Source organism: Triturus cristatus, chromosome 5_2, assembly GCF_964204655.1.
Source record: "Triturus cristatus chromosome 5_2, aTriCri1.1, whole genome shotgun sequence".
NCBI lineage: Eukaryota > Metazoa > Chordata > Amphibia > Caudata > Salamandridae > Triturus > Triturus cristatus.
Window position 1 is genome coordinate 474,174,594 of NC_140588.1, and position 22,096 is coordinate 474,196,689.

Below are 22,096 nucleotides of genomic sequence, written 5' to 3' on the forward strand. Positions count from 1 at the left end.
TAAAGGACTCAAACTAACTGTCAGAATTACAATGCTATAGAATTGAGAAGCGCGCTGATACCCAATTTGGGTCTTGTTTGCGCTATACAAAACACTGAATAAACAAAATAAATAAATAGATAAAACATGAATAATCACCGTTAGCAGTAGCTTAGAGTAATTTGGCAAGAAATAGCACCATCAACTGCTAAAGAGCATAGCAGGGAAGTGAAGGAGTGCATAGAATGCCTTAACTCTCAAGCTAGGAACACGTACTATATAGAAAGGCACAAACAGATGTTCAAAAATAGGTGCTTAAGTAATTTTGAACTAATAAGAAATGATCTTCCGATGGGCTGTTGTCTTCTTTCTTGATTTCCACGGTAAACATCTAAGTCAAAATGTTGTTATTTGGATGCGGCTACAACGTATTACAAAATGATACATCTAGGAAGGTTCTCAAGAGAACCTTTGCAAGCCTACTCGGTTGGCTGTCCAGTGTCCCATTGTGTAGCAATAGACTGCTCTATGAAATGAGACATCAATAGCTAGCAGGTCCTGGTTAGATCATGGAATTTCAAAACTATAGCAAGCATTTTCATACTTTAATATACTTGTTCATTATAAGCATATGGCAAAGAAAACTATCTAAAATACGATGGAATCATATGGTGTGAGAAGGAAAGAATTTTCGTTTTGCACCTTTAATAAAGCACATTTCCCCTAACCACTATATCGACACACATTTTCTACGTTATTGTTAAGGCACATATTATTATGTGGTTACATTTTCAACTTCCACAATGTTCAGGTATGCCGCAATGATGCATTTACAGGCCCAATCAGAGACTTTTTAAGGTATGGGCAAAGTTGGCTCTGACCCAGGGTCCCAGTCTTTCAGTGGGCCCCCTGATAGAGCCAACTGCGTTCTGCAGAGTCTCGTCCTGATGGCCTTAAGTAATTCTAAAACGTGTTTTAAATATTGTTTTCCTTTATTGTTAATGTGGGTGATGTGTGAGAATATATTACAGAGAGTTTGCAGAAAAATGTGTTTAGGTTTCATGCAACATCCATAACAAAAGTTTCTTTTTGATAAAAACAGGAGCTCACATATAAGAAATGGGAGGGTGTCACAGAGAGTATATTAGTGAGCTGCTACAGCTATGTTACAATATTGAAAATACACATCACTATCCCTGAATATTAGCTCTAAACACACTAAGAACTTGGGCAAGTGTGCCAGTGCGCTGTCAGTGACCTAGTCAAAGAGAGCATGAAAGAGCTGAAATTGGATCATAAATTGAGAGCTGTTAAGAATAGGGGCCCCCAAAATATGTTTGGCCCAGGGCCCCCCAAATTCTTAAGATGCTCCTGCACCCAATGAAGAGTTGCAATTTGATGAAAGTGCGGCCCAGGACTGATGATAAGGGACTAGTTTAGGGGTCCCTCATATTGTAAAGATGCTACAGACACATGCGCCCTTCTGTTGCCTCCCAACTCGGACCCCAAGGACAAATGGAATCCACTGCATTCTACTTAGTGAGGAAAGAGGAACACTTACTGTAACATTCTGGCTGTTCAATACTCACACGAGTATGCATTCTCCCATGGTTATGTAAAGGTAATCCTGTCTATATTTGAAATCCTGTAATATTTAATAGTAAGAATTTGTGTTTTCTGGACTTTTGGACTCACAGACCCACTAAAGATACTCAAATATACAGATGTAAACCAGCACTGAGCTTCCTGATATTGATCAGATATTACTACAATGGCTGAAAAGTTCAATAAAGTTCTAAAAAACAAACATATCCTGTGCTCACTCCTTTGGCTAACTATGGAGGCTAAATCCCCAGTGAAAAATATGATGTTTGACTTGTAAAGACATTTACCATTAATGGCTCCCCATTTAGCCAGACTATTACCTTTTTCAAGAGTCAAAGAGAATGCCTGAATCATGCAGTAGTTGTGTGCAGTGGTATGCCCAAATTCCAGAAAAGAAGATTTTTTTCTCAGTTTTATACTGGAAAGGATAAACCTACCTAGGTTACCATTAGAAACTAAGGGGCCCATTAGGATGGCGGGCGGACGTTAGTCCGCCCGCCATCCTCACGGTGCTTGGACCGGCCGCCAGACGTGCAGTGGTCCCGCACCGCTGATTAGTATGCGACCGCCACCCTGGTGGTCGCATTCCGCATATTTGCCATTGCGGCAGGTGCTGCTTACAGCGCCCGCCGCAATGCCAAATTAACATGTTGTGCATTCCCATGCATAACCTGGCAGGCACTGTGTGGTGCCTGTCACCTTGTACATGGAACTGCAGGGGGTACCATGGGTACCCCCCAAGTGCACCCCTCACCCCCCCCGGGGGCTTGCAACGGGCCCCCAAAGCACATCCCTGCCAGCCTTTCCATGGCGGCGAAGGCCTTTCACACCATGCATCATAATATGGATGGCGGTGCCTTCTAGGCACTGCCACCATATTGTGCCCCAGCTCCGCCCGGATCCGATTGCCGACCGGCGGAAAAGCGGCGGACACACTTTGCATCCTCTACGATACCCCCGCCATAATAATATGGCAGGGGGTAAATAAGGTTGGGACGGCGGGCGGCGGTGGCGATCCGCCTGCCATCCTAATGACTCCCTAAAAGTTCATTTTGGTACTTTGGGAAAAATACATTTTTATATTATTTCTTTGTGTTTTCATATTCTTCTATGCATTTTCATCAGCTTCATGTATATTTTATGAAATACGTTTTTTACAAAAAATGTGTGCGGAGTCCATATGCTACTAGCTTATTTTGTGCTCAACGAACATTCGAAACAATGAAATAAAAAAAAACTAAACTCATTCTGTGAAACGTTGCCATCACATGTGAAGCTATGTCAATCCATCACTGCATTAATAGGTTGTCCACTGATGTTGATCTCCATTGGGTAAAAATGAAGTTGACTTTTTTCGAGCCCAATGAAAAGGCGTTGTTGTTGTTTGTTCCAGTAACAACTGACTACAGGTTGTATTTTATAATGTACATTGAGCCTTGCACTGTTGCAGTCACTTCCTGTACTTTGTTGTGTAGAAGGCTGACGATCATGAAGAGGAGAGCAACAGGCATGACGAACCACTGCCTACAGAAGTCAGGGAGCCAGAAGCCGAGAGCCGACCGGAAGAGGTGCAAGAGGAAAAGCTGGAGACCGAGCCCGTGCCGCCGATGCCAGAGGAGGTCCCAGAACAGGAGCCGGAGCCAGAGCCAGAGCCAGAGCCAGAGCAGGAACCTGTTCAAAAGGCTGAGCACGAAACTGAAAGTCATTTGCGGGAGCACCCAGAACCAAATGTGCCTCAGGTATTGTCATCATAATTTTTTTCACTATCACCTATTAATTTGCAAATGACTGCCCATTCATGTACACATGGCGGGTCTATGCACTGCAGCGCCGCCACACAGATCTGCTATGCATCATGGCCACAAGCTTATGGAGATAATCGCCAGCGCGAGGTATATATCAACCTCCAAGCAACTGGTGTGTAAACACTTTCCCAGTCCACTTCCTGAAATTGTGCAAGCAAGCAGAAGTTGTGGCCAGATACAACATGACTCAGATCAGAATCCCTCTGTTCCAAAAAGAGCCTTTGGAAGCTAGGCGTCCTGAGTCATTAGACTGATGGTTGTCTCCCTTTGCAGACTCTGTTATTTTGTTTGAAATGAGCTGTAGGGCATGTTGGCTTATTTGGCAGAGCTTTAGAGTAGAACATAGCTTCCTTCCTTAGTCATATCAATGTTTAATTGCCTTAAGCTAAACAGCAAAAATTGTTAATGTCTGAAGAGTGATGGACGTGGTTGCCAGCAAGTTGCAGAAAGTGTATTGAGAGTTATCTCTTTGCTAACCCAAATTCGTTTCTTGCAGGAAAAAATAATAATCCCTTCAGTAGTCATAGAACCAGCCTCAAATAATGAAGACGAGGAGGATTTTGTAGACGGCATTGCCCATGACCACAGTGTTTCAGCAGCAGGAGAGGCTCAATCCGAGCCATCGAAAGATGTACATCATGCTTCATCAGTGCCTAGCGAAGATCACACTGCATCGCAGGACATGCCACCCAACCTACTCTATAAGGTATTTTTCGTTCATACCTGTTTGCCAGCTCTTTTTTATACAGTGTGTTTAGTGTGCATTATCTTGATTGAGTGAGGCAATAGGATTATGAAACCACCAATTCTCCTGATCCAAGTTGGTGGTGATGACTTGAGTTCCTTCGCAGATGGAAAGTGCGTCTTTGGACCTTAGCACTTTAGACTTCTTAGTGCAGAGCATTCGGTGACTCCCTTATGGGGCTGTGCTCTACCTATTCTGGGACTCAGATAGAAAATAAAGGTCTAAGGTCCTTATTGAGAGCTTGACAGTGGCAGGTCTCATATCTGCTCAATTACAAGTGCATTACAGCTTATGGGACTTGTAATAGATTAAACAGGATGACGGCCATGTTTATGAACGAGCATCCTGTCGGCCAAACTCCAACTAACGCCTTAAGTAACCAAGAGTTGTAAACATCAGTAGGAAAGGAGTATCAACCCATAACACCAGCAAGATGTGTGTCCGTGTGCGTTTGTATGTGTGCGTGCATGTTTGTATGTGTGTGGGTGTGTGTGTGTGTGTGTGTAAGAGGGGAAGCTACATTTAGATGTCCTGATATTCCAGCAGCTGGTAGGAAAATGGCCAGATTTTTAACAAGGCACACAATCATAAAATAGATACAAATGTACATATCTGCCTGCTTAAGGTCTATAATCAGGCAGGAACTTGTGTAGATTATTGGGATCATTATTGACGAAAATAAATCCGTCTAACAAACGTAGCATCCCTAATCAATTCCTCAGCATGAGCTCCAATTTGCATAGCGGTAGTGTGTCTGGAGTTAACACCCACCACAGCAATTAGGCTGCATTAGTGGGGTGCCCCGGACATAGGCTCGAAGCAAAATATCAGACACTACATTCAGATGTCTGTTAAAAAGGTTTATTAAACATTTGCAAAACTTTGAACACTGAACGCTTGGATAAGTAAAATACACAAATTACTAGTGAAAGTTGATGCTATCGAAAATTTTTAATTATTTTTCTCCTGGCTGCTCCGCCATGATGACTCTGAGAGCGTGGGAATCTCTTCATACTGGAAGGTTTGGCGGGATTTGTCAGTTCAGCCTTCAACCCACACTAATCCGGAGATGGTGCAAGGGTGCCTGTGTTGGCGCTAGGCAACTAATTGTAGCACCATCGCAAGGGAAAACACAGGGGTGTGCCGTATTGTTGTAAGTACGGTGCATCTCTGCATTTTAGAAATGTCGGAGCACGGTGCTGACAAATTTGGCACAGCTCCGGATGCTGACATTTTCTTGTACATATGCCCCCTTGTGTCAAGCGCAGACTGGTAGAGTGGGCGCTCACACCCCCACAACAAGCTCCTTAATGAAATCCTCAGTGAAAGACCTTTTATTTTCTCGTCACCTGCTTCAATTTTGCTTACAGCGGATGTTTATGAAGGGTTTCAGGGACTAACAAGGTCCACTGTCCACTGCCCGTCGGGCTAAGGGCAGGCCTTTAGCGAGGAAACCGGGGCGACAATGTGCTGACAAATATCACTTGTTATTTTCCTGCTCTTTCACTTGGAAAGTGCAGGCCCATAGTAAACATAGACAACTGGGAAATTGATCTTTATCAGTATTTACCAAAATTAAGTTGTTACAGTGAACAAAAAAATTGCTTTAAGTCGTTCTGAATGTAATGCTCATAAATGTAATAAACTACATCCTGTCTCATTTGGCTTTTTCACAAACTCGTAGTATACATTTATTGAATTTCTTGTGATACGAAGCTGCATATTTGGCCCAGGTGGCTTTATATAAAAAAAATTAAAGTGGAAGCAGAAGGAAGGGCTTCCAAAAAGGGTTAAAGAAAACTAAGTTCACATAACTGCCGAAAAATTACACTTTTGCTAGATTATTAGATTTACAAACTGCATGAGTGTAGTTACATGTAATTCCGTTTAAACGGTTAGTATGTTTGCAAATATCCTTTAAACGTATTTGTAAGGGATAAGTATTTAGAGAGCAAGAGAAAGAAGGAAAGAGAGTGAGAGAGAGCGGCACACTACCTTATACGGCGCTATACCTGAGCCTCCTCACTGCCCACTCAGAGAAGATAGGTTTCACTAAATGTAATCTGAGTTAGCTTTGCCAGAGCTGCAAAGTAGACCTCATAAAGAAAGTGTGAGAGACCCTATTTCTAACAAACGAAGAAAGCAGTGATAAACGCAAGGAGATGAAGAATGAAGTCTAGATAAATTAGAAAAACTTAGGGGCATATCAGCAAGGCGAGGCGATAGAATTATCGCCGCTTTTGCGGCCGTTTTCGGCCGAAAAGCGGGGATAATTTTATCGCCTAATTAGCAAGCTCAGGCTAATGCGTGAAAACTTGCGTTAGCGTAGGAATTCCTAACACCCAACTTTGCATCTCTAATGAGATGCAAAGTGGGCGTTCCTGACCTGACATGACAGGGGAAATGTCACTAAGCGACATTTCTCCTATCATCAAGCCCCACGCTATGAAGCATAGCGGCAAGAAAAGTAGCGATAACCACTGTTATCGCTACTTTCCTTACGCCTGCTTCAGGACTGACTTAGCCATGATATCCTATGGAAGGTGGATATCATGGCTAAGTTTGTCAGTCCCTATCATCAAGCTAACGCCACATTGCGTGAGATTATCGCTGGGTTTCCAGCGATAATCTCACGTTAGGCAGTTAGCGTGAGGATTTTTATCGCTTTTGAGATAATCGTTGCAAATAGCACGCTATCTCAGCGATAAAAATCCACGCTAGCCGGCGATAATTATCCTGGCGCTAAGTGCGCTTAGCGATAATTATCGCCGGTTGTTGCTGATATGCCCCTCTGTTGTCAAGGAATGATATCTCAAGTAGTTGGTGCCAGCTCAAGATTTCAATAGGTGCACTTTTTACAAATTCTGGAGGAAGAAAATGTATAACATGGTAAATTAAAAGACTCTTCAGCATTTCAGATTTCTAATATAGAAGTCCTCAGTGAATATTGATGTTGAAAGCTCCTCAAGGGGCATATTTACAAGGGAATGGCAAACCGTGGAGTTAAACAAACATTGCTAACGCCATGCTCCGCCATTCTGAAATTGCAGAGCAGAGCCGTGTTCATAAGCATGCAGTGGACCCCTGTGTTTCCCCTAGCGCTGTTGCTAAATCTAGCTACCTAGCGCCAACACAGGTGCCCTTGCATCATAGTGCAAGGGTGTCTGCGTTGGGGGTAATGATTGTTTATGTGCAGGAAGGTGTCCCTTCCTGCACAAACAATCCAGAATGGTGAATTGTAACTTCTATGTGTGCTGCATTGTGCAGCACACATAGAAATTGCAAATCGTCATTTTTTAAATGAGGGACACCTTCCTGCACATGAACAGTCATTCATGGTGATTTGCTGTTTCTATGTGTGCTGCACAATACAGCACACATAGAAAAAGCAAAAACAAGGAGAAATTATGTATTTCTCCTATTTTTGCCATAGCAGGTTTTCCCTGGTCTTAATTTTGGCGCTGCCTCCTAGTCTCTGCCTCCTCTTTACGCCACCCTTGTAAATAGGGGGGCAGCATCAAAATCAATGGGTGTTGCCGTGGAACGCCCACCGCAACACCTGTTGCACACCCCTTTTACGCTAAGTGTAGGGTGAAAGGGGGCCTTTTTACAAGGTGGCGTTAAGCCACACTGAATGGATTAATGCCACCTTGTAAATAAGGCAAAGGGTTTATTGCCACAGGAAAGTCACAAAAAGTGATGTTCCTGTGGCGATAGGGGATTGTAAATATGCCCCCAAGTGCCTAAAGACTAGACAAGATTGACCATCGAGCGCTCGTGGTATGATCAATCCAAGGTACTGGTTCCAGCTCAAAACTGTTGGGTTTTGAAACTTATATGATACTCAAAATAGTCCGGTGTGATAAAGTTAATGCCTGTATCTTATGAGTATTCCATGTGATCAATCGGGGTTCATGTAATACCTCATGCAAATTTTGAAGAATTTGAAGGCAGGAGATTAAATTTTGCAATATTGGTTTCCATGCCCTTATTATAACTATTCTGTGTCATTTTCTCATTGAATCCTTTATGTCCACAGATTTTCAGACAATAGTTATATTTGACTTTAGTAACATTAACAAGTTACAAAAATCTGGATCAATTATGTCTACAAAACAGAAGGCATACTTGGAGGCATGCAGCAAGCAGGGAGGTTAAAATTGAATAATCTCTTCATGCAAGGGAAAAGGGTTGTAAAATATTTGTGAAAACTTCTTTTTAAGTATAGCTAACCAATCCCTAATTGCCACTTGTTTTTTGCACAGGTTGAGGCACTACATGATTTTGAGGCAGCCAATGCAGATGAGCTCGACTTAAAACGAGGAGACGTTGTGCTAGTCATCCCTTCAGAGGCGGAAGCTGATCAGGTAATGCAAGAGCATCAATGATGCAGCACACAAGTAGGGACTGGTTGGGGCAGAATAATATTTATTTATTCTCAGAAGATTCTAGCACTATATGCTCTAACACAATAGGGGATTTTAAATGAGACCTAATTCTATGTTAAAGCCCCACAAAGTTCTAGAAATCCTGCTGACAGCGATAGGGTAGCAAAACACAGTAAACCCGCTTGGCGAAACCTTGAATGTATAATGTTGATCTGTAGATATGCAATGCGTTCTCAAGGAAAAGTGGTAACACTATCCCATTAGGAAATACATTCCTACTTCTAATTTTCTCTGTTCATGATGACAACCTCAGAGACAATATCACCATCAGCTTTCTTTGCAGTCTAGAATAAGTCAGAGATATTTCATGTTCGAGGCATGTGGGCTGCTGAATTCATATCTGTGCATAGATCGCCGCCTAGTGTTGGGTCCGGATGTTTGCACGTTGTTGTCCTGGAAGAGTCTTCGAAGTATCCTGAGATAGGTGACTCCTCCCCTGGACCACAGTGCGCATGGGCATCCTCTCCATCCTCAGATTGTTTTTTTCCGCCATTGGGTTCGGATGTGCTTATCTTGACTCAAGTTAGGGAAAACTTTTTTTCAGGCCAAAAGGCCTTTAGTTCGCGTCGGTACTGTTCCCGATCGGTATCAACAGTTACTTGTTAGTTTACTGACTTCAAAACCAACTTTTTCGCATCATATCCGACCATCGACCCCACATCGACGATGGAATCGAGGACACCATTCAAGCGGTGTCCTGTTTGCAATGCGAAATATCCCCATGTCGACGTCCACCCGGTGTGCAACAAATGCCTTTCACCGGATCACGACGAATCCACATGTATGGCCTGTGCCCGATTCCGATCCAAAAAGACTCTCCGGAATCGACGAGCAGCGAGACTTGAAGCGCAGCAAGCGGCACCGGCCCCGACCAACATCTTCAGCGCCGAGGACGAAGATGTGGAAGGCGTGGAGAACCTACCCTCCAGCCCCGCTTCCGAACACGATTCCGGATCGGAAGACATCGAAGAACAACTCTTTCACAGGGATGAAGCCGACACCGAGGTAGGAGACTACGATGAGGCCTTAGGGGCCGAAGAAAGTAGCTCCGGTGATGAGCAAGGCCTGCCCGTACAGACGGAGGATATCCCAGTGCGTCAGTCTATGGCTCCGGTCGAGGGATTGCCTTCGGGCCTTACCCAAAACCTATCCCGCAGTTCTTCGGCCCCGCCCTCGGGCCCGGCCTCGGACATTCAGCGACAGCCATTAGTACCCAAAACGACTGATTTCCCTTCCTCGAAACCGAAACCAAAAGTCGTGTCGGTTCCACAGAAACCAAAACTGAAAGTGAAACTGGTCGGATCGAAGCCCACTACACCTTCGACGCCTGCCAAACCCGTCGGCACCGACCGCACCAAACGGGACTTCGGTGCCGAACTCGCAGCAGCCGACGTCGGCGCCGACACACGGAAAAAGGCCATCGGTACCGCCAAACCGCCTCGGCACCCGGCACCGAAACAATCGGCTACGGCCACAAAGGTCAAAATGCCCGCTGCGTCGCACACCGCTTCGAAAGCAGCACCTAAGGCCCAATCATCGACGCCGTCGACAGCTACTACCTCTCCTCGACTCGATGACCCCGTGACCCCGAAGAAGTCCACGCCTGCCTCTACAGAACCGCTCGGCGCCAAAGAACCGTCGGCGTTCCAGGTGCGACAAGTTGCAGCGTCCTTGCAACGCATCAAAGAAAAGGCAGCCCTCCAGGACACGTCAGGCTCCGAGCCGAAAAAAGCTCAAAAAGCTTCTCCAGCACCCCCCCATATCACTTTTGGCCTGCCGCCATCCACGGCGCCCAAAATGTTTGAAATAAGAACACGTGTCACCCAAACTAGGATCACACCTGCCGAACGCTCTCCTACGGAGACGTCACCGTCCCACATCATCGATGCCGACACTGGCAGAATTATGCTCCACAAGCGGAGAATATCTTCCGAACACGCTTTGGACTCCTACCGGATCCCGCTAAAGAAAAAGCTGCCAGCGGATTCGGAACCAGTTCTTTACGAACGTCTCCATACCTCTTACCCAGATCCACAGTCCTTCTCTCCGACACACTCCGAAACCGACGTTTTGGAGGACTATATGGGTGACGACGTCCCCTACCCCAGAGAGATGGACCCTGAAGGCCAACAGGACCCTGACCAGGCTTGGGATGACCCTGTAGACACGGGTGCACCTATGGATACACAGTACACGCAGCTATATGGCGCAAAAACATCTCCCACAGAGGACACTGCCGCATTCAACGCCCTAATTGAACGTGCTGCGGCCAATCATGGTGTGCAACTCCACTCTGACACAATCGAGGACGATTTTCTAATGGATACTTTCGCATCCTCAGAAAGGAATATCAAAACTCTACCCATGTTGAAAGGTGTCCTCAAACCAGCAAAGGACATTTTCAAAGAACCCACCAGGGCAAGAGTAATAAACCCCAGGATCGACAAGAAATATAGGTCGGCGCCTGGGGACCCTACGTACATTAGAGGCCAGTTGCCTCTGGACTCCATCGTAGTCGCTAATGCTCGCAAACGGGCGCACTCGCAGACAACTGGGGATGCTCCTCCCCTGGACAAAGAGTCCAAGGTGCTAGAGACCTCCGGCAAACGGGTTGCAGCCCAGGCAGCTAACATATGGCGTATTGCCAATACCCAGGCGCTCCTAGCTCGCTACGATCGCGCACACTATGACACATTAGAAACCCTACTCCAACATCTCCCTGACCAATACAAAGAGGGAGCAGAGATCCTCATCAGGGAGGGACAACTCCTCACAAACGCATCCATTAAGTGTGCACTGGATGCCGCAGATACAGCTGCCAGAGCAATAAACACCAGCGTCATGTTACGACGACACGCCTAGTTACGAATCTCCGGATTCAAACCTGAGGTTCAAAATAACATTCTCAATCAACCGGTCAACCCCGACTACTTATTCGGACCAGAGGTTGACACCACCCTAGAAAAAATAAAAAAGGACACGGACACTGCAAAGTCCATGGGGCCTCTCCAAACGCAGACCTTTCGGAGTGGCTCCTTTCGTCGCCCCGGAAATAGAGGAGCAGGTAGAGGACAGGGGTCACAGCAAACCTACAACAAGGGCAACACACAAAGTACCTACGATAAAAACACCAGGGGTGGATATCGTGGCTCTAGCACAAAGGGCAGAGGACGCGGATACGGCAATACCAGGTCCTCCCCCAAGAACAAACAGTGACGCCCTCTCCCTTCCTCCCGACCACATAACACCTGTCGGGGGAAGGCTACAAAGGTTCCTGTCCACGTGGAACTCCATCACCACGGACAGGTGGGTCAAAGATATTATCAAACACGGTTACTGCCTAGAATTAACCTCCACTCCACCCACAATACCGCCAAAACACCGTCCTATGTCCTCAGAGCACTTAGCGCTATTACAGCAGGAAGTGCTAAGTATGCTGAAAAAAGGCGCAATAGAGGTCGTACCCGTCCACGAGCAAGGTACGGGGGTGTACTCCCTGTACTTCTTAATACCAAAAAAGGACGGGTCACTCAGACCTTTACTAGACCTGAGACCCCTCAACCGCTACATTCTCTCAGAGCATTTCCACATGCTCACCCTACAACAAGTCCTCCCGCTGCTCAAACAGGGAGACTTCCTGGCCACGCTAGACCTCAAAGATGCGTATTTCCACATACCCATTCACACCTCGCACAGAAAATATCTCAGGTTCACTATTCAAGGGCAGCACTACCAATTCAAGGTTCTTCCCTTCGGCGTGACAACAGCACCCAGGGTTTTCACAAAGTGCCTAGCTACTGTGGCTGCACATCTACGGAGGCAACACATTCATGTCTACTCTTACCTGGACGACTGGCTTGTTCAGGCAAAGTCAGCCCAGCAATGTGCCAGCCACATGTCCCGCACCATTCACCTTCTTTACAGTTTAGGGTTCTCACTAAATTACCCGAAATCACATCTCCAACCCGCACACGTACAACAGTACCTAGGTGCGACCATAGACACTCTGGCAGCCACAGCTCAGCCAAATTTAGTGAGGATCAACAGCATGCAAATGCTGATTTCCAAATTCAAACCCCAACACTCCCTTCCCGCGCGAGTGTTCATGCAGCTGATAGGCATGATGGCCTCCTGCATTTTCATAGTCCCACACGCGAGACTACATATGTGCCCGCTTCAGGAGTGCTTAGCACGTCAATGGAATCAGGCTCACGGGCAACTAAAAGACCTAGTGTTGGTGAGCGGTCGGGCATACAACTCTCTGCATTGGTGGAATCCACAAAACCTTTGCAAGGGCCGACCGTTCCAAGAGCCTGTTCCACAAATAATACTGACAGCGGACGCGTCTCTCCAGGGATGGGGAGCTCATGTACTCAATTACACAGTGCAGGGACTATGGACAAAACAACAAAAGAAGATGCACATCAACCTTCTAGAACTGATGGCAATCTTCCTGGCAATGAAAGCATTCAAAGTACACTTGTGCAACAAAGTCGTGTTGATCCGGACGGACAACATGACTGCCATGTACTACATACAGAAGCAGGGAGGAACACACTCTCCACAGTTGTCTCATCTGGCTCAGAGCATGTGGAAGTGGGCCATTCAGAGGAACATGTTCCTCATGGCGGAACACCTCCCCGGCAAGGACAACCAGATGGTGGATCTGCTCAGCAGACACAGCCACCAGATGCACGAGTGGGAGTTACACCCATCAGTACTCCAACCGTACTTCCAGCATGGGGTCATCCAGAGATAGACCTATTCGCCACAAGCGAAAACGCAAATGCCAAAGCTTTGCCGCCAGGTTCCCACATCCGCAGTCGCAGGGCAATGCGATATGGATGAACTGGTCCGGCAGATTTGCGTACGCTTTTCCCCCAGCACCATTGATACCGCTGGTGGCACGCAAACTCAGACAACACTCACTAACACTCGTCCTGGTTGCTCCAACATGGGCACGCCAACCATGGTACACCACCTTTCTCGAACTTTCCGTGGTGCCGCATCAAACGCTGCGGATCAAACCCGCGCATTTGACGCAGAACCATGGAGAGATTCAGCACCCAGATCCGCAACAGCTGAACCTGGCAATCTGGCTCCTGAAGTCCTAGAGTTTGGCTACCTAAACCTGCCACCTGACTGTATGGACATCATTAAGGAAGCTAGAAGACCCACTACCAGAGCTTGCTATGCAGCCAAATGGAAAAGGTTCGTCATTTATTGCAATAACAATGACATTAACCCGCTAGACGCATCCATCCAAAACATAATTTGTTACCTCTTACACCTATACCGATGCAATCTGGCATACACCTCCATACGTGTCCATTTGACCGCAATATCAGCCTATCTCCAGAACAGGCAGCACCTCTCTTTATTCAGAGTGCCTGCCATCAAAGCATTCTTGGAAGGACTCAAACGTGTAATTCCTCCAAGCCACCCACCAGCTCCAATGTGGAACCTCAACTTGGTCCTCACACGCCTGATGGGTCCACCCTTCGAACCTCTACACTCATGCGAGATTCAATTCCTCACCTGGAAAGTAGCTTTCCTAGTAGCGATCACTTCTTTGAGGAGAGTTAGTGAACTCCAGGCACTAACCGTTCAAGAGCCATTCATACAGGTTCACGCCAACAGGGTCGTACTACGTACCAACCCCAAATTCATGCCCAAGGTGATATCGCAGTTCCACATGAATCAAACTATTGAACTGCCTGTTTTCTTTCAAAACCCACAAACTGTCGCAGAAAGAGCACTCCATACACTGGATGTAAAGAGAGCCCTCATGTACTATATAGACATGACTAAAGTCTTTAGGAAAACAAAACAACTTTTCGTCGCCTTTGCCCCACACCACAAAAGTAACGCCATCTCCAAAGCAGGTATAGCCAGATGGATCGTTAAATGTATTCAAATTTGCTATCAAAAAGCTAAACGCACATTAACGATTCCCCCACGAGCCCACTCAACACGTAAGTTAGGGGCCTCCATGGCTTTCCTGGGAAACATTCCTTTGCATGATATATGTAGAGCAGCCACCTGGTCCACTACACATACATTTACCAAACACTATTGTGTAGATGTGCAATCAAAACAGCAGGCAGCTGTAGGACAGGCTGTTCTCAAAACTCTTTTTCAGACCGCTGCAGCTGGCACTGGTAGCCGCCGCTAATAGAGGGTACTGCTATATATTCTATGCACAGATATGAATTCAGCAGCCCACATGCCTCGAACTGAATATGCTACTTACCAGTATGCATCTGTTCTTGGCATGTAGGGCTGCTGACATTCATATCGCCCACCCTCCTCCCCGGCGCCTGTAGCAGCTGCAGATCTCAGAATTACTGTAAGCATGGTCATCACTTTCTGTATCTACTCCATCACTGCCACAATGGCGAAAAACAATCTGAGGATGGAGAGGATGCCCATGCGCACTGTGGTCCAGGGGAGGAGTCACCTATCTCAGGATACTTCGAAGACTCTTCCAGGACAACAACGTGCAAACATCCGGACCCAACACTAGGCGGCGATCTATGCACAGATATGAATGTCAGCAGCCCTACATGCCAAGAACAGATGCATACTGGTAAGTAGCATATTCAATACATAGGGACAGGAATTCACATTCTTTCTAAAATATACTTTTACCCAGTGCTTAATTTGTAAAATAAGAAGTGCAGGTGCTCAAATGTTTTCGTAGGAGGCCAACACCCACTTTTCTGGCTCCACACATATCCACCATTGGCCCCACCCACTTCCACCATTGGCCCCACCCACTTCCACCATTGGCTCTACCCACTTCCACCATTGGCTCCAGTGATATGTACCCCATAATGTGGCCTAGATATTGACTGATGGAGCAACATAGGCTAATAAGGCTAAGTCAAAGGCAAGAGAAATGCTTGTGCAGCGCACATCCTGAACTCATGTTTTTTGAAGGAGCGCTCAAAGTGAAACTGAACAAAAAGGTGTTTTGCTCCATGAAGTAAAGTATTTGCCTATGATTACAACATTTGGTCAAGCATGAAGGCCAGATTCTCCACTTTCAAGCTCTGCAATTCACCAATTATAATTAGATGTGTATTTTGCATTGACATCAAAGGTTAACACTTTGTCCTTAATCTATGGGGACATAAAATTAGCGCAGGGGGGACAAGCCGAACCACATTTTATTTCTTGCAGGTTTACATGGTGCGAACCCTGACATGGACAGATAAAGGAGGACTTCACAACAGGCAGACGCACTTTGCGTTACACTTTTTTTTACCAGGCACATCCAGATTTGCCAGAATTCAAAGCTGAGCCCATGGATTCGTACCTGCTTCCGTATGTCTCTCCTTTGCCTTTGCCTCACGTGCAAGCTCCTCAGACTTTCAGCATCTCACTCACGTCTATCGCAAGCCCATCTACAAAAATAAGCAGCAAGAACCCAGCGCCGACAATGGTCTCTCTCTTTGCCTAAGATCGCAATATTCGGTTTAGCAGGAAAGTTGGGATTCATCCCCAGAATGATTCTACTGTTTTGCACTATGCAATTCAGCCGGAATGACTAGATGGGCACATCTTTCGGACTTCAAGGGTTAACGCTTTGTCCTTAATTCATGGGGAATGAGATTTGAAATTTAAAAGTATTTAAGAGTTGTGCTGTGTTGGAAATCCTGAATTGATGAGCTGATGACCTCCATTTTAAAAAGATTTTGTGCCAGTAGAGACTTCTTACGCATAGTAATTCATGTGGGGGCGCGCTGCTATTGAGCATTCTATACATTAGCAGCAGCACAAATGAGGTCCACAAAAGGGCCATACAAGGAGACACTGGAGAATAGTGATTTCAACAATGAGACTGAGCTAAATATGCTATACAGACTCCGGCATATCATATAACAATTTGGGATCCAGTGCACAAAATTATCTTACATTAGGGGAGCAATCATTTAATCTCAGGGATCATTTTTTCAAGGTCTTCAAGTTCAAATAACTATATCTTTATTTTCGTAGTAAGCACTTTACATGGGTCTTTGATGCTTGAGCTCCACATAATAAAGCCTGAAGACTAGAGCACCGTAAATGGCCCTGATGCAGGACTTAATGGATACCAATTTAAGTAATGAGAGTAATGGGAGGCATGGGAAGGCTGTTCACATACGCCAACCAGCTCCAGAAGAAATTAAGACGAAGCAACAAAAAATAATATCCTGCTTTGCTCTTCATCTGCAGATAAGTTTGCCTACACCTCCCCGTATTTCGTCATCTAGTGCTTAGTATAAAAGTGACATCACAGCTGAAGAATTCCATGTTAATAACAACTCAAATAAGTTCAGTTCAGTTTCAGTTTCAGTTAATGAACCAGTGTTAGACGGACCGGGAGGGTCGGCCGAGGACAAGGGGAGAGGTCTCCGGGGAGAGCCGTCTCCAGCGATCGTACAGACGAGTAACTTCCCCCCCACAGATGTACACCACACGAAGATAAGGTTTAACGTTCTTTATAAGCAATCTTTAGGTACGATAGAATGGTACAAGGAGGCCAGGACTCAGGGGTCCCCTCGATTCTAGTCTCTTGGTTGGGAAAGGGGGTAGCGGGACAGTCTTGTTACCAATCTGGTAGATGCGATGATATGATGGATAGCTCACAATCCTCGAGCTCGGCGTTCTAGATGGACGGGCCGCGGCAGCGCCGGCAGGTCCCGAGACGATCGTAGGTAGTGACGGTCCGCGGCGGCGCCAGCAGGTCCCGGTGAAGGTGGTAGTTACAACGGTCCGCGGCAGCGCCAGCAGGTCCCGACGAGGATGAAGGATGCAGAAGGTTGCGGCAGCGCCAGCAGGCAGGACGATAGTTCGCTAGGCAGGGCTACGGCAGCGCCAGTAGTCCGTCAAGGAGGAGTTCTTCACGGTGTCTCTCGACTCCAGGATACACCTGCCTTCCTGCTCTGGAGCTGCCCCAGTTATAGGTCTGGCGCCCTTTGATGTCCGGACCCTCGCACTTGGCGGCCGGGAGGTCCGGGATGAGGGAGTCCAGACACCCAGCAGGGGGGTGGAGCCAGCGCCCGGGGGAGCTGGGGGGCGATCGGCACCTGGCGGGGGAGAGCCATCGACACTTCTTTCTCCCATTGACCTGCCAAGTGGTCCGTTCACCTCCTGGGTGGATAGTGGTACCGGGATGTCGGGGCCTGGCCAGGCCCAGGGTTAGGGTCGAGCTGAGGCCACGCGGCCTCGTGGTGCAGTGTCCAAGATGGCGGCCGGGCTGGGCGAGGGAGCCGGTAGTAGTTCGGCCCCATGATACAGAGATGTCCGGGGGCAGGAGTCCCGTACGAGACGGGGTGCGGGTTGCTTCTGTGGGTAACACCTGGAGGGCCGGGGCTCGGGCCCTGTCATGCGGGGAGGGAGCAAGCCCTTTATGTGGCCTGTCCAACAACCAGTTTCCGGTAGGGAAGAAATTTTGGAATACAACCTAACCTCAACTACCACCACAAGCACCCACATAGACACAGGCAACTATTATGCAACCTCGATTTAATCAATGAATTAAAGGCTATGGTTGTGACTTGGATTCGATTACTGACCCAGTCCGGATGAAGAGTTAGACTCAGTTTCAGACGCAGGCATAAGATTCTAGCTTGACACAGCCCCTGGCATCAAAACCGAAAGTACTTTTACTAACACGATGCGTCTACACCAAATAATGTACATATTGACGTGCCTCCAATTTACCCAGTTCTTGCAGCAATAAGCAAAACATTAACTAAAATATCAGACACATTGATTGAAAAATCTCTGTCATTGGTCAATCAGACAGCAACAGCATTGATAAAATAATTTTCTCTGAGCATGCAGATAATAATCACTCGACTCTGTTACTGTTAGGCAGGCTGCTGCAGGCTGCTGCGCAGATTCATTAACTGATCAGGCCCTGGCCTGCCTCGCCCTCACACTGGTGCCTGCTGCTTAGGCTGCGCTGCGCACCTTTATTTATTTTAACTCATGATTAGTCCTACCACCAGGCCGTGCCTCACCTGGTGCTGTGCTGCCTGTTGTAAGTAATTAGGTAGTGGTAACCAACGTTGTCAAGATCGCGCTCGCCTCTCACTAGACAGAGCAGCCGGTTGAAGAACCCAGTCCACGATGAGTCGGTGAGGTGCTGTCCGTGCGGGTATGCTGGGGCATGGTGGCAAACAGCAGCGAATGCGTGCACATTCCATCCTAAAAAATATCTGCACACGCTGCCTGCTGCCGCGCACAGCCCCAACCCCCGCAGAAGACCGTCACCAAAGCCCTGCCCAATTCAGTGTCCCGCCCACTGGGCTGGCAACACTGAGCCGCAGCCGCTGCATTCAACACATCAAGAGATTCAGATCAATGAGATCATACTAGAAATACGAAGTAAGTGAGAAGAACTAACTTGAACGTGTGACTCGTGTGGTGTGACTGAGTCGTGAAGCAGTACATAACAAACGTAACACTAACAGTAACAGCAACTTACGGTAGCGCAGCAGTGCAGCACTCACGCTGTGCCACGTAATTACTATAAAATCAATTACGTGCACTAAACGTGTGTAGACCCGGCCCTGATAATTAAGTGCCGGTGCTAAGCACCGGCAAGCACCGGCACAAATTAAGCACTGCTTTTACCTTTTGTAATGATGATTAATGTTCCATTTTTTGCATTGATGTTAAGTTCAATGGAAGGCTAACTTAAAAACTTCAAAAATCTGGCAAATCATTAAAACAACTCTTCCTTCATGTAAAAATTCCACATGTATGTACAACAGTTGTATGTGAAGATATCAAGTAGATAAACGTACAAGGGCCAACATATTGAAGTCTAAATATTGAGGATGACAGTTTTGAGACATTAATGCATATAGGTAAGTACAGAGTTACAATTTTTAACTGCACATTTTCGTACCTTGAATATATTTATTTCGTCAAGGCATATGTTAGACCTGTCATCCTTAGGATGAACTTCCTCCAAACCTTTTGCCTGCTTGCCTCCAGTTTTCGCTGTATCTTTTTTTTGGCCTTAGGACTCTGAGCACTTTACCACTGCTGACCAGTGCTAAAGTGCATGCACTTCTCCCCTAAGCATGGTGATATTGAGGCATACCTGATTGGCATATTTAGATGAATCTTATAAGTCCCTGGTAAAGTGGTGTACCATATGCCCAAGGCCTGTAATCTAAATGCTACTAGCGAGCCTGCAGCACTGGTTGTGCCACCCAAACAAGTAGCCTTTCAAACCTGTCTCAAACCTCCATTGCTAGGCCTGTGTGTGCAGTTTACGTCCACTTTGACTTGGCATTAAAAATCACTTGCCAAGCCTTGAACTTCCCTTTTATTACACTTAGATCAACCCGAAGGTAGACTCTAGATAGCCCTAAGGGCACAGTGCAGTGTAACTGAAAGGTAGGACATGTACCTTTGAGTTCTACATGTCCTGGTAGTGACAAACCACTAAATTCCCTAAGGGCACAGTGCTGTGTAACTGAAAGGTAGGACATGTACTTTTGAGTTCTACATGTCCTGGTAGTGACAAACCACTAAATTAGTTTTTCATTACTGTGAGGCCTACTCCTCTCATAGGCTTTGATGAACTCTGCTACTCTCGCTACTTTGTGGAGTCAGCATTCTATCCACATCACACGCATGTAATGAGACTTACAATGGTTTACAGTAAAAGCCAAATTAAATTAAACCTTGCCTGCATCACACTCAAATTAATTTACATGCAAAAGCTATCCTACTCATCAGCTACTCTAAATATTTTTTTGGGGGGGGGCATCAAAACAATCCTCAAGCAAAGAGGTCTGAATTTTCCAAACCAAGAAGTTTAAATCCCACAAGACCTGCCTGTATTATCAAAAAAGCACACAACATTCACTTACAATATTATTTGTTTGATTCTGGGCTTAGTTTCTACAGTCATTCAGCTTGTTTTATGAGCAGGTCAGCCTTGCTCATAAAACAAGCTTCACTAACGAAAGAAAGAAAGCTCAGATTTTTTAACACGACGTTGCTTGGCTAACACCAGCACCAAAGAAAACGGCACTCAAGCAGCAGCTCTCTCTGCTGCAACTCTCGGCTAACCAGGGGGGTCGAAGGAAGACCTTTGGGCCACATGAGAAGGTGTGCTGGGCCGCCAGTGGCCCGTGGGCCGTACTTTGAGATCCATTTCTGTAGCCAGTCCATGCTCCAGCATGGTCGGCCTGAACTTGTGAATTTGTCCCGGTCCGGTGCGACCAGATATCCACAGTTGTCGCTTTGTGCTTTTTTGGAGCTACTTTCACTAAAATCTTTAAAAATCCATAACTCCGGTTCTACTGATTGGATGTTGTCATTTCAGTCTTGTTTTTATTAATTAAAAGTTACTCTATTTTTAGGCTCCTTTTACAGTGTTTTTTCACTGTTTTACTGTTGGTGATGTTGCACATATACTTTACACATTGCCTCTAAGTTAAGCCTGAATCCTCTGTGCCAAACTACCAAGGAGGTGAGCACAGGTTAATTTGGAGTTTGCTTGTGCCTTACCTTGACAAGGATTGTGGTTGCCTCTTTACAAGGACTTACACTCCAGTCAACCAGTAACCCAATTTCTTACATTATGGATGTAAACAATATGGGGTTAGTGGACTAGTAGTAAGATTAAGATATTAACCCCTTCGCTGCTGCGGACACTCCGCTGCAGCGCTGGGGGGGGCAGGGGGGCAGCGCGGCGGGCCTGTGCTCATGACGGAGCCGCTCCGTCATGAGCCACAGTTGAGCTGTGCTCATGACGGAACGGTTCCGTCATGACTCCGCCCATTTGCGTTGTCGCCCCGCACAGGCGGGGAAACAGCGCCGCGCAGGCGGAGCGGCCGCCGACAGGATTGTCATGACGGAACCGTTCCCGCATGAGCACACGGCAACCGTGGCTCATGACGGAACGGTTCCGTCATGTGCAGGGAAGGGGTTAATGGTATGGGGCAAGAGGTCATGGGTAAAGTTATGGGTTTCAAGTGGTGAAAAGGCTATAAATGTTTGTGTGTGTGTGTGTGTGTATATATATATATATATATATATATATATATATATATATATAGATTGATAAATATGCACAGATCTGCAATATATTGCTATTGTCGAGTGTGAGGAGAGACATCACATTACAACAAGTAAAATCATATTGAAGAGGCCTAGTGACTATCAAAAAAATTATTCACCGGCATAAAGTCACTGTTATATGCAGTCTGTAAAACAGAAAATAGGATTTTCTCATGTCAATTTTGCTATACTGTTGTCATTACATTGATTTTGACCTTTGTACTGTAAATGGGATTGTATTAGGACATCACTTATAAATAACGTGTTATTGTTTTGATTCCCACTTATTTCCACAGCCATGGCATAGAAAAGGACAAATTCCATAGGCCCGATTCACAAAAGTAATCTGAGACAAAACCCTAACTTTACGACTTTCGGTATTCACAAAAGGCATTTAGGAGTAGTAAAGTTAAGAATCCTAACTTTACTACTCCTAA

The 22,096-nt window shown here is 46.2% G+C and overlaps 1 protein-coding gene across 11 annotated transcripts in view; it reads left to right on the plus strand.

Moving 5' to 3' along the window:
• Positions 1-22,096, plus strand: part of AMPH (amphiphysin) — a 951,873-nt gene that overhangs the window by 923,158 nt on the left and 6,619 nt on the right. For all 11 annotated transcript variants that reach the window (XM_085607441.1, XM_085607443.1, XM_085607442.1 and 8 more), the window contains 3 exons: positions 3,060-3,323; positions 3,886-4,095; positions 8,400-8,501. In XM_085607441.1, coding sequence (XP_085463567.1) covers positions 3,060-3,323; positions 3,886-4,095; positions 8,400-8,501 — 576 coding nt within the window. The remainder of the gene's footprint in view (positions 1-3,059; positions 3,324-3,885; positions 4,096-8,399; positions 8,502-22,096) is intronic.